The 13,391-nt window shown below is 37.2% G+C and overlaps 1 protein-coding gene across 1 annotated transcript; it reads left to right on the plus strand.

Annotated features, from left to right (window-relative positions):
* The first annotated feature begins 272 nt into the window (after positions 1 to 272).
* LOC144575647 (momilactone A synthase-like) lies at positions 273 to 2,256 on the plus strand. The gene is made up of 3 exons (XM_078325857.1): positions 273 to 386; positions 844 to 1,100; positions 1,517 to 2,256. The coding sequence occupies exons 1-3, from the start codon at positions 346 to 348 to the stop codon at positions 2,038 to 2,040; spliced, it is 822 nt and encodes a 273-aa protein (XP_078181983.1). The 5' UTR covers positions 273 to 345; the 3' UTR covers positions 2,041 to 2,256.
* Positions 2,257 to 13,391: the final 11,135 nt, after the last annotated feature.

A 13,391-nucleotide genomic window follows, 5' to 3' on the forward strand; every position in this document is an offset into this window, starting at 1 on the left:
CAACTGTTGTACAATATAATATTATTATATAGAGTAGATCTACAGTGTCTACGATGGGCAACATAGGGAAATAAATCTGCTGTGATTCTAAAGGGATCGCAGGACCCTGTGATTCCAAATCCATCCTTTCACTTTTTGGAATGCACAAATCTCAACAAAACTTATTTTTTTATGCACGAATCGTCAGACAGATAAATGGATGGATTTGGAATAACAGGGTCCTGCGATCCCTTTAGAATCACAGCAGATTTATTTCCGGCACCATAGAAAATATATGGAAAGCATACGACTAAAAGTGAAAACTGAAAAGTACACAAGGTATCGATCCAGAAGTGATCTCCAGCCATGGCAGCAACAAGCTTGGACCTGCCTACCAGCAATCAGAAGTAAGCTACTAACTATATTTTCATTAGCGCACACATTTCGAGAGATGAATACGAATCGCGAAACAATCTCAAACGACGGATTCGAATCGGACGGTCCCGATTCAAAACCCAAAGATTGGGTTACTTTAGGGGATCCGGAACCGGGGGGGTTGGGTGGGGTGGGAGGAGTTGTTCTAACCCTTACATGTAACAAAGGGAAACAAAATAATGACATACCAGTACCAGTAAGGGAAACTTCAAGTTCCCAGTATGGGGTGCCAGATTAAAATCAGGAATTATATATATTTTGTTTTTATCTTTTGATAGAGGGTGGTTCAATCCCTTTTCCTACCATCTCATAAATACCTGATTTAGTGCTACTTTGAAATTCATACAATAACAGGAAGGAAACAATATCAATAATTCATGCAAAACATGTGCAAGTTGATGGTATTAAACTATTAATTAATCATTACAGGTTACATGGCAAAGTAGCATTGATAACCGGTGGTGCGAGCGGGATAGGTGAGTGCACGGCCAGGTTGTTCAGCTTGCATGGTGCAAAAGTGGTTATTGCCGATATACAAGACGAGCTTGGTTGCTCTGTTGCCGGTGAACTTGGTGCAGATGCTTGCTACGTTCATTGCGACGTTACTAATGAGGATGATGTCAGTAAAGCTGTTAATCATGCCATCTCAAAATTCGGGAAACTCGACATAATGTTTAATAATGCTGGTAATTAAGCCTCTTACATGAATTTATTTTGTGTACAAATTTGCTAGATCGTTGAATTTGTTGAGTGTTTTTTGTCTTAATTAATTATTCCAATCTCCAAATTAGTTTGATTGAATGGTAATTGTATTCATGGAATTGCATTTTCTCTTAAAGAAATTTATTGTAACTATTTCTATCAGCTCTTTTTTCGGTTCAGTAACATGCCGGTTTTAATAAATAAATGGCCCCATATATTTTTGTTAAGTCAAGCAAAACATAGTATTTCTTCATACCATGATCTTAAAAGAAACAATTAATCGGTTCAGGAAATAAAGACCATGCATTATTTGATCCACTTTTCATTCTTATGTAGTTGTGAAACCGCAATAACTGCACTGCCAAATAATTAACGGTTAAACCGTAATTATTGTATACAGGTATTGGAGGTGAAGGGGTACACAATATAACAAAGACCTCAAAACAAGACTTCGACCAGGTAATCTCTGTCAATCTGGTGGGCCCATTTCTCGGTACAAAACATGCGGCACGTGTCATGATCCCTTCACGCTCTGGATGCATCATTACGACAGCAAGCACGGCATCGGTAATAGGCGGAGCCGGCTCATACCCCTACACATGTGCAAAGCATGGCATAGTCGGGTTGATCAAGAATGCTTCGTCCGAGCTCGGTATTTACGGCATTCGGGTCAATTGTATCTCACCTTCGACAGTGGTCACACCATTGGCTACAAAATATTTGGGCCTCACAGGGGAGGAATTTGAGGAGATGATAGAGCACAACGCGAACTTAAAAGGGGTTCGGCTGACGGTTGATGATGTGGCGAAAGCGGCATTATACTTGGCAAGTGATGATGGGAAGTTTGTAAGCGGGCATAACCTTGTGCTGGATGGCGGGTTCTCGGTTGTGAACCCAACATTTGGTATATTTAAAGAGGAATGATGCTATTCATCTGGTTTAATTTTCTTTGGGTTGTGTTTTAGGTGCTGAATATCTGGTATTTAGATTGCACAAAATAAGTATGTTACCAACTGGATTTTATTTTTCATTTCCGAATAACGAGCGAGAAGGTGAAGTTTGTGGAATTTACTTAGGATTAATTCATGTAAAATGACAAGACCGACAGAGTGAATATTAAAATTTTTTCAAGCTCTGAAATTGGTTTAGAGATTTTTTACCAAGTTTTTTTGTTTGGAAGAATTCTGTATACTTGTATTTGGGCCTTAAGAAGAAAATTGGGCTTTCTCCATAGGCCCATAAAACACAGACACTGTACAGACCCAATCTGTCATTACCTTTCTTCATCTGCTTCATTTATTTTTGAAATTTAAATTCCTTTTCTTTTCCAATATTTCTCGTACCTCTTCTGAAAAAAAAAACACACAACTTCTGTACAAGCCTTGAATGACATAATTTGAACAATTTAACAAGTATAACATGAATTAAAAATCAAAGATGTCATCATGTACGCCACCCCCCTAATTAAGAGATTTGTATCATGTAAGCAGTAAAAGAGTACTGGGACAGAGAAAAGGACTTTGACCAATATATTGCTGCAAGTGCGTAAATGATTTTTGGAGGACAGTGCAAACATTAAAAGGATAATTAAAATGATGTTATTATGGTTGCATCTAAAATGGCCAGCAGCATCAAATTTTGTATTAATTAAAATGGTGGGGATTTTAATGGGGGGTTTAAATAGGGTGTGCCTGCTGTTCTGTTGCTCTCTTAATTTTCTCTTCTATAGGCTGGCAGCACAACAATTGCCATTATGATTCTCTGTACTACCTTTGCTTCTATCTACCATTCATGCACATTGCATATACTGTTTTTTTTTACCTATAGTGCCCTTGTTAATAGGTCTCTTGTCTCTAGTTATTTGCACATCCCTAAAATGGAGTGTTTAGTTATGGTGAAATAGCTTAATTTCTAGGACTCTACTTCATGTTTTTCTCAATTTTAAGACTGTTTATGAGTATGGTTATAGCTATCCATAATGCAAATAACCCTATGCTATGACAGGCACCTCAATTGATTCAGCACAAATTTGAAAAAAAAAAAAAAAAAATGTTGTCATAGCTTCCAATAAAGTCTGCTCAGGTGTCTTTATAGTGGCTTATTTGATTTTATGAGAGTAATAGAAGGACAGCGCAGAGCAAGCATCTATTGTACCTCTCTATTTATGTTGCAACATTGTTAAAGAAAGATCCTGAATCCTAATATTATATCAATGAATTAGGAGGAAATTCATACTATCTTCGTATCAGAAGAATATAACAGTTGATTCTAACTGTTAAACATGATCTCCATGTAAAATGTACTTGTAGAGCAAATTTGATATTTTTTTTTAAAAATTTGTTTTACTTTTTTTTGTTAAATAGTTAGTAAATCACTATTTTTGAATAGTTCATCATTTTCAAATAATGTGATTTCACTTATTGGAAAAAATAGTAAAAAATTTGGTTAACTAATATATTTTCATATGAAGATCTTGTTAAACGACTTAGACTGACTGTTTAAACTTTAAAAGACAGAAACATAAATTTATTGCGTGGACCATTGTGTAATATGTATATTACTGTAATGAAAGAAGAAATATGTATACTTCAGTTTTTTTTTCTTTTCTTGATCAAAGATATAGTGGGAAGTGGCGTAGTCAAGAATAACTAGCAGGATGGGACAAAATTTTAGAATAACATAATTTTATAATTATTTTTTTGAGAAAATTATAGAAATATAGAAGCATATTTTTGAAAAAATATTTCCAAGAATAGACAGAGTTTTATAATTTTTTGAGTTTATGTATATTTCTATAAATTTTTCCAACAGAAGTATAAAAAAAGAGAAATTTTTTGAATTTTTTTTAGTCAGGAGTCGGCAAACTGTGCCCACTCTCAAAATATGATTTTCATCCCCGTAGAATAAATAGTTTATCAAATTCAAAATGATTTCGAGTGATCCCACAATATAAAAATGCAAATGCAATAAATTATGTGAATCAGATGTTAAGATCATTTGCAGACCTATTAGATATTGGCTACATTTATGATCCACATGCGATCGAATTATCAGATTATGCACACTGTTTAAAATGTAACTTTATGGACCACATATTCTTCTATAATACACAACCGCTTGCATAAGACCATTCAATATGTATTCAGTAATATAGTCTATTTTTTTTCAAAAAAATAATAATAATTTTTTGAAGTTAGACATAAAATTTGTGAAATGAATCTATCACATTTTTTTTTGAAAAAGTGGTCACCCACCGATTTCAATCGAAACCATAATAGTGTTTGCTTCCAATCTCCAAATAATCGGAGAAGGAAACGCATACAGTTTGTACCAAGAAAAAACAAACATAAAAAATCAAAAAGGCTGGTCCACAGAAACAACCCTAGGCTAATAAACGTCCAAAGAATAGAACTGAAACATCAAAAACAATTAGCAGGCAATAACAGAAACTCCTAGCAATAGCAGACAACAAAAAATTCCTAATAATTTAGAAACTCTAACCCAAGCATATGGGTTAAATCTTCTTGTGTCAGCATAGGGTGCTTATATACATCCCATTGTGTCATCATTTAGAATGAATCTATCACATAATAACGTTTAAATTATACTTATATACATCCCATTGTGTTTTTGTTATTTTTGATTAAATTTAAAAAATATATTAAATTCATAAATAACTAGAACCAGTCTTTGGTCTATTAGCAAAGACACATGATATCTATGTGAGAGGTTATGGTTCGAAATCCAGATAAGATAAATCCTTTGTTGTAATAGCAAGGTATTAAATAATTGAATGACTTGACCTCCAACTTTTACTAAAAAAAAATAGAAGAAATTCATAAACAACTAACACTTTTATTTTGTTAAAAATATACATATGCATTCATATATATATCTTATACACTATCCAGTGTATATTGGAATCATATTATCTAACATTGGGAGTATGAATATATGTTAATAGATCTAGCCATACGCCTTCATCCATAACGCAGTTTGGTTGAAGGTGCTAATTAATATAGTTTTGTGAAAATTAGAGGAAAAATTTCAAATCCTAGCAAAGCTAGAATCGAGATTATAAATTTAGATTGAGAGAGCTAAATATAAAATGAACAATTTGTGATAATTGAAACTTGAATTCAAGTTTTTAAAAAGTAGAATTCTAACAATCGAACAACAACTACGTATTTAGTATTTTAAGAGGAGAATGAATTATATAAATATTTTTGATACTTGTAAAATATAAAAGATAAAATTACTAATTTGTATTTATGGGGGGTGGGGGCGGTTTAGTCACTCCTAATACTAACCTAAATCCAATCCTGACTAGCTAGAATGATTGTATCTACATTTCTTTAATGATCCTTGGAAAAATTTTCAGCGTGCTTCTCCTTAGATTGTTGAGGGGAGGGAGGAAAGGTTTTACTGTATGCATAGGCAGAATCAAACTTTTAAGTTATGGAGTTGAAATATATATCATAATTAATTATATAAATTTTTTATACTGAGTATGAAGATTAATTTGACAGTACCAATCATATTTTATTGTAAACTATATAAAAAATAAGGGGCTCAAATGTCCCGTTGTTCTCATACATCAATCATATTTCACATCATTATCTTTGATTTTAAAGTCCAAATAGACGATTTGAACCATTCAATACGATATCCACATTAAAATGTGCTTGGAGACCAAAATTTTATATATTTTTTAAATTCTTTATTATTTTTTAAGATGGTTACAAAATTACTTTTTAAAAAAAAAATGGACTATCTGTGTGGATAGGGGTGTCAATGATACCCTTTTAACCGTTTATTCGATCCGTACCGTATTCGATAAGACGGGTATGGGTCAGGCTTTTTTTTGTTAACTTATTGGATATGGGTAAGTATTTTTTTCATTAGCTAAACGGGTAAGGATACGGGTAAAGGCTATTTCGTACCAGTTATATAATTATATAAAATATAATAATAATATGATAATGTTTGAGCACTAATTAGTTAATACTTTTGTTATTATGTATTATTTTTATTGTAAGAAAAATATTAAACATATTATTTTTATTTGCATGTCTTGTTTTTTAATTAAATAATTGAATTTGTCAGAAGATATATTCTTGTTTTTGAATTCTCTTGTTTTAGAAAAAAAATACAATTTAGTTAAAATTGATTACACATTTTTTTTATTTTTATTTTTTTTATTAATAATGTCATTGTATATGTGCGAAATAAATGAGTTTTGATGTTCTATTTGTAAAATATAATAAAACTAATTATTATACTAGTATTATTCGTTATTCACCAGCTACCGTTTTGTTACCCGATAATTTTAACGGGTAAGGATAGGGTAGGGTAGAGTGGGAAAAATGGAACGACAGAGCCGGCTCTGTCATGGAACAACACGATAACGGCATGGAACGCCGTGGCTCGCGTGTCTCGTGCTGTGACCATCCTTTGAAACTCTGGCACGACACGGCACGGCACGTCACATGAAAAATCTAGTCACAGCACGGCACGGAGTCACGTGTAACTAGGATCATTAGATATTGATTAAATAGTGAATTTTGAATAAACTAACTTAAATTATGATTAAATGGTCACATGAATCACAAAAGGCACGTTTGGGCACGGCGTGACTCACATGGCATGACTACCTCTTAATATTTTAGTCACGACACGTAAAAAATTAGCTTGGTCACGACACGAGACCAAAGTCACGGCATGTTAGTCACAGCACGACACGACATGACACGACACTTTTTTTCCACTCTAAAGTAAAAGTCAATTCTTAATAAATAAAGGTAGGGATATGAACGGCCATTTTTATTAATACCCAAAAAAAAAAACATTTTTACAATAATAACCTGACAATTTTTTTTTTTTTAAATCTGACCAGACCGCCGGTAATTGGGGCGGTCCGATTCCATACCAGACCGCCAGGACCCTGGGCGGTCCAGTAGGGACCAGACCGCCGGTAATTGGGGCGGTCCACTATGCTGCCAGATACCCGACCCGTTAGCCCCCCCTCCCCTTCTTCCTTTCTCTGTTTACCGAACCAGAACGAAAAAAAAAAAGAAAAGCGCAGCGCCGCGCCCCCCACCCCGCCCAGCTCCGCCACGCCCGCCGCTCGGCTCCGCCAGGTGCACTCTCTCTCTCTGCTGCCCCTCTCTCTCTCTTCTGCCTCTCTCTCTCCCTCTCTCTCTCTTTCTGCCTCACTCTCCCTCTCTCTCTCTCTAACCAATTTTGAATATTTTTGCCCCTCTCTCTCTCGTAGGGGTGTCTTTGTGGTACATTGATCGTGATTTGGTGCTTTTGGGAAGGTTTGGAGGCGAAGCGAAGGATCTCGAAACCGACCGCAACCCGCTGACTCGTTGTGTGTTCAAGCTATCTCAGGTAATTATCTAAATCAAAACTCGTTATGAATTGGTTGTTCCGAATTGCTTGTGACCTTCCCGGGTTGTTGATTTTCCCGGAAGGCGACCCGATTAGGGTTTAGGGTTTGGGTTAATTGGTTAAATTTGTAAATGAATTGTGTTAATTGGTTGGTTTTGTAAATTAATCGGTTGAATCTGTAAATTAATTGGTTTAGTTCGTAAGATTGTTGTTGGTTGAATTTGTATGGAATTGGGGCCATGACTTTGTTGTTGGGCTATATTTGAATAAAATTAGTTGGATATCGGCTTTAGAATTGTAAAATTGTGGTCGAATTTGTCGAATTGGTTAAAATTTGGGTTATTAATAAAAATTTATGGTTAGGGTTTACGGATAAAAACTCAAATTGATAGTTTAGGGTTTTAAGAACAAAATTGATAATTTTTAAGAATTTGTAAGAATTGATTAGGAATTATAAGTCATAACTCTGTTAAATTGTATGTTTATGGAAGCTTCTCCTTTAATAACTATTTATGTATCTATTATTCTATTTATGCACTTGTAATTGGTTATACTTATAATTTTAAGCCTTATATATCTGATATGAGGACCCTACTATTTGTAGCTTGGATTGACCACTTAAATACAAATATTAATATATTATATCATTTAATATAATGGTTCCGAATATTCTTAGGAAAATCATAATTTTTTTTTATATTATGCAACATTGTTGTTTGAATTTAGAAATTTAAAAATTGTAAGTATGTTATTTAGTTAATTATTTTTTAAATATTTCTTTTAATTATTTGTAAAAATTGTAAATATTTCTTTTAATTAATTTTTAAATATTTATTTTAATTATTTTTAAAATATTTATTTTAATTATTTTTAAAATATTTATGTCAATTATTTTTTAAATATTTTGTAATTATTTTCTAATTAGTCGTTGATTACTGTACAGTTAGTATTTAATTACGCACATAATTAGCCTTCCTAATCAATTACTGTACAGTTAGTATTTAATTACGCACATAATTAGCCTTCCTAATCAATTGTTGTCACTTGAAACCCTAGTTATAATGGCACCCAAAGTTGGAAAAAATAGAGGAAGAACTGAAACCGAACGCGAAGCAAAAAGAGCACTCATTAATAATTTTTGGACGGCTGAAGCCTACGCGATGCGGAATTTGGAAAGATTGTTTTCACCCAAAAATAATGAAGAATTTCTGAGCACTCTTGATTCATCAATTAGAAAAATGCTGATGGAAGGCTGGGTGGACAGGGTCCCTCCACCTGGATGGGGACAGTGCTGCTTATGTGAGCTGAAGGGAGATATGGTGGATATGTTCTTCTGTTATAAATGTGGCAAAGCTGTTCATCCCAATTGCATGGACCTGCATGCAGATCTGCTGAATGACGCTCGTCTCACTACGTGGGAGTGTCCTGCGTGCGTGCGTCGGGGTGAGGAAAAAAAGGGAGCAAGCTCCTCGTCTCGTAAGGCTTAGACCCCAATTGTATGTTGTTGTAGTATTTTATGTTTTAACTGTAACGGTTTGTATAATTGCTATTTGAACTGGTTGTTGCTGTATTAATTTTATGTTACCTTATTCTATGGACTCGACGGTTCTGTATTATTTAGTAATGTATATGGATTTTATGAATTTTAAATTCCTGGTATTTTAGTTGAACATGAGCTGCATTATTTTTGAATATGCTAGAAATAAGTGTATGTGTATGTGTATATTATACATATAGTTCACCAAACAAATAAAAATAAAAATAAAAATCAAAGTTATAAAAATTTACGATATCACTTCGTAAATATATCAAATATTTTATCTTTTGGCATACACATACACATATACATAATATTTTATTTTTTGAACTGTTTAATTTTTTTTTTTTAAATGTAGTATGCCTAAATCTAGACGGTGGGGACTACGGCCTACGCCTGGAGCGGGTCCGGGTGGAGCGGGCCCGTCGTCTGATGAGGATGTGGCTGGAGATGGAGCAGGATTTGAGCATCCGACTGGAGCGGGTCAGTCGTCTGAGGCCGAGCCTAGTTATCGCTGCCACGATCCTGACACCTTCAGTCCTCTTCTGTGGACCCATCATGTTAAGCACCGTGTCTCATTGGCATCTCTTGAGGTACGTGATTATTATGCGTAATGTACATATTACTAAAAAAATAACACGATTTGAGTCTCATAAATTTATAATAAATACAGGACGATGGCTTACTTATGGTGAGGCACCGCAGGTCTGAGATTCCGTTTGTTCCCCATCCGCTGATGACCCAATGCCTCTTGCAGCTTGGGTTGTATCAGATTGCCATGATGCCACAGAGTAATATCAATCCGTATCTGATGCACGGTCTAGCGGAGAGATGGCGACCTGAGACGCATACATTTCATCTCCCGCCTGGGGAGATGACAGTCACCCTCGGTGATGTGAGCGCATTGTGGGGATTGCCTATCGATGGCGAGCCCATAGGTGGCGTCTCAGACCATCCAGACCTGCAGAGGATGATACCGGAGTTGTTAGGGTGTCATCCGAATCAGCTACAGAAGAAGTTCAACAAGAAGAAGGGGGAGGAGGAAGAGGCCCGGTCTTCTGCTTACTGTATTTCTCTGAGATCACTCCGGGCTCACTTCTTCCAGAATCAGAATCAGATATTCCCTGAGACAGACGATGTTGAGGCGGTCAGGAGGTACCATTACGCTTTTCAATATTGTTAATATTGTTCATATTCGTAATCTCAATAATTTCAATGTTTTATATTGATTGTTTCATGTTGCAGGTATATTAGGGCTTTTGTGCTGGATCTGTGCGGTGCCGTCATGTTCGTGGACTCTAGCGGTGATTCGGTCCCGATTATGTTTCTCTCATTGCTGAGGGACCTTGATAAGCCTAAGAGGTGGAACTGGGGTGGAGCCGTTCTCGCCCATTTATACAGATCCCTGTGTCACGCTTGTTTGGTAAGTCTGTACTAATTTTGTTGTTACTTTAAAGTTGAAAATTCATACCGAGTTCATATTTACAGTTAAAATTTCAGGTGAAGAACAAGCAGATTCAAGGGCCACTTCTTCTACTCCAGCATTGGTCGTGGTCACATCTGCCCATATGTCGGCCAGATATACCACATCCACCTCCCCGTTGGAGAGTTCCAGACCCAGACAGATGCCCCGCATATGCTGCTATATGGGGCAGGGATCACGACTACCAGGAGACGGGCAAGGGGGTTTCTTATGTCCGGGGTCAACTCCAGATGCTCCGACATTGTAACATCGATTGGTTCCCGTATCGTGCATTTTATCGTAGCGGTCTTCTGAGTCGGTTGACATTGGAGCAGAGACCACTCTCGTTTTATCAGGGACCGTTAGTTTGTTACTGGATAGTGGAGTACCATTATCCCGATCGGGTGTCCCGACAGTTCGGCTTGGATGCCTTCATCCCGGAGTACCCGCTGATTGGTCAGGATGAGACGGACAGGTTCCACAAGTAAGTACTATCGTCAAAGGAACAAATATCGTTATCACTTTACTATTGTCATTTTAATTTCGTTTCTGGACTTTCTAATTAATTGTACTTGCAGAACGACTCACTGCAAGCCCAAAGTCGACTGGAGGCAGCGTTTCAGCTTGGAGTACGACTGGGCTGGACATCCGGAGCAGCACTTATGGAGTCCGCCATCTCCTGAGTCAGTGCCTGTAGGTCCCGGACGTTTGAGATATGAGGTCTGGTACCAGAGACACGGCATGCCGTCAGTCTACCTTACAGGCCATTACGGCGACACCCTTCGACGTAGACTGATGGAGGATTCATCTAGGAGTTTCTTGCCTTGGGGTCCGATCCATGCTCGTGCGGTAAGTACAACTGAAATATACTTTAATTAAAAATTGCAAGTTTTAATTACTTATTGTTGTCATAATCATGATGATATGTTGTGTGCAGTTACTGGCAGCTGTGAGAGGGGTTGGACACAGTTTGGTCTGCATGGCGAGGGATGCTTGGCGAGCCATAGGATGCCAAATGCTCGAGCACACGGCACCAGTCGTGGAGGTAGGCGGTTGGGAAGGCCGCCTCATTGGCATGATGCGCGATGCTGGAGAGAACATCAATTGGCGGGAGGCGATCAAGACTACCAGGCGAAATCCGGATGAGCCACCAGTCCCTATCTACGCCTCCGAGATGCCGCCACCTCCTGCAGGTGATTACAATTTAATATTACAAGTAGGACACACATAATCATTTCATTTTCCTCGAATTCTCGGTTCTAATTAAGTTAACTTTCAATTATGCAGCTGATGACTCAGGTTGGGCATTCCACGAGTGGATTCTGAATACCCAAGGATGGGACGCTTACTACAATAAATATGGAGTTCCGGTGGAGATTGGCCCGGTATGTCAGCTTTCTACATTCTATAGCAGAGTTTTTTTTGTATATATTAGATCTGACCTTATTTAAATTTAGGATGGAGTACCTGCTCGGCAAGACCCCCTCGGTTTTAGCACGAACGACCTTCCCTGTGAGGATACAGATGACGAGGTGATTGCCTCTTCGAGACCGAGATACAGAGATACGATGCAGCACGACTATGAGTCTGGTGGGAGTGCATCTCAGACCACAGATGGATTTGTATCTGCATTATTTGGCGCACCGCCTCCTGCCACCTATGCACCTAGCTGGGCTGAGGATCCATGGGAGATGCGTACGCAGACCACCGATTCCAGATCAGTCATTCCATTTGATCCATGGGGAGCCGATACGGGTACGCCGTACATGTATACACAGGGCCCGGGGGAGGTTGACCTCACTGGTGATGAGAGTCAGGGTGGAGAGGAGGACTTAGGAGATATGAGTCCTCACTCCCAGCAGATACCGAGGCGTGTGCAGCCGGACAGGGAGCTCAAAGGCAAAGCAGCTGCTAGGTTCAGTCCCTCGGGGAAGAAGCATAAGAGATGATTGCAGTTTTTAATGATGTTTTTATTATGATTGCAGTTTTTTATGATGTATTTTGGACTGTAGTATTATTATGATTGCAGTTTTATTTTATGTTGATCCATGGTTTTTATGTTTTTTCTACTTTACATCGAAACGGTCTTATGAAACTACAACATATCTGTTTCGTCAAATTATAAGTAATCAAGTGTTAAAACTAAGCAATTTCATCGAAACGGTCTTATACCTGTAGCAATCGCCTCAAAATCGCCCAAAAATATGTGCATTATCAAATCAAATTACATCAAACTTATAAAGAGTTATGACACCACTTATAATTATAGTCTACCATAGTCTAACAAGTGAAGTTCACGAATACAAAATCAGCTGCTACGGACCAGACCGCTGGTATCCCTGGCGGTCCACTAGCTGTCCTACAAAATCAGCATTTTCTCTCTCCAACACACACTACAAAGAAGGAGAAAGAGAGCGCAGACGATTGTTTCGGCGATTTCAGACGATTTTCTCCACTACTAAATCCGCAGGTATTTTTTTTTATTTTATAATTAGTCTATGTTTACTGTACAATTAGTCTATGTTTGTGGTTCTGTTCAACAGGATGGACAATAGCGAAAGATGTACTCATGCTACCAAATGTCACTGTGATGCAATACTTCTTTTGAAAAGAGTTGGTGTCAAATGTCCCATTGAAAATCCACCCCTTTCAGACGATGACTTTGTGGAAAATCCATATGGATATGGTATGAAAAAAAATTCGGCGAGCACATCGTCGGGTGTCACCAATCAGAAGCCGGCGGCTAAGAATACGGCTGTTAAGAATTCGGCTGCTACGAAGTCAGTTAGTAAGAAGCCGACTGCTAAGAAATAGGATTTTAAATTCGTCAATTTGGTTTTTTCGTTGTGAGATGTTTCTTGATGTATTTTATCATCTTGTCAG

Source organism: Carex rostrata, chromosome 24, assembly GCF_964058835.1.
Source record: "Carex rostrata chromosome 24, lpCarRost1.2, whole genome shotgun sequence".
Taxonomy (NCBI): Eukaryota; Viridiplantae; Streptophyta; class Magnoliopsida; order Poales; family Cyperaceae; genus Carex; species Carex rostrata.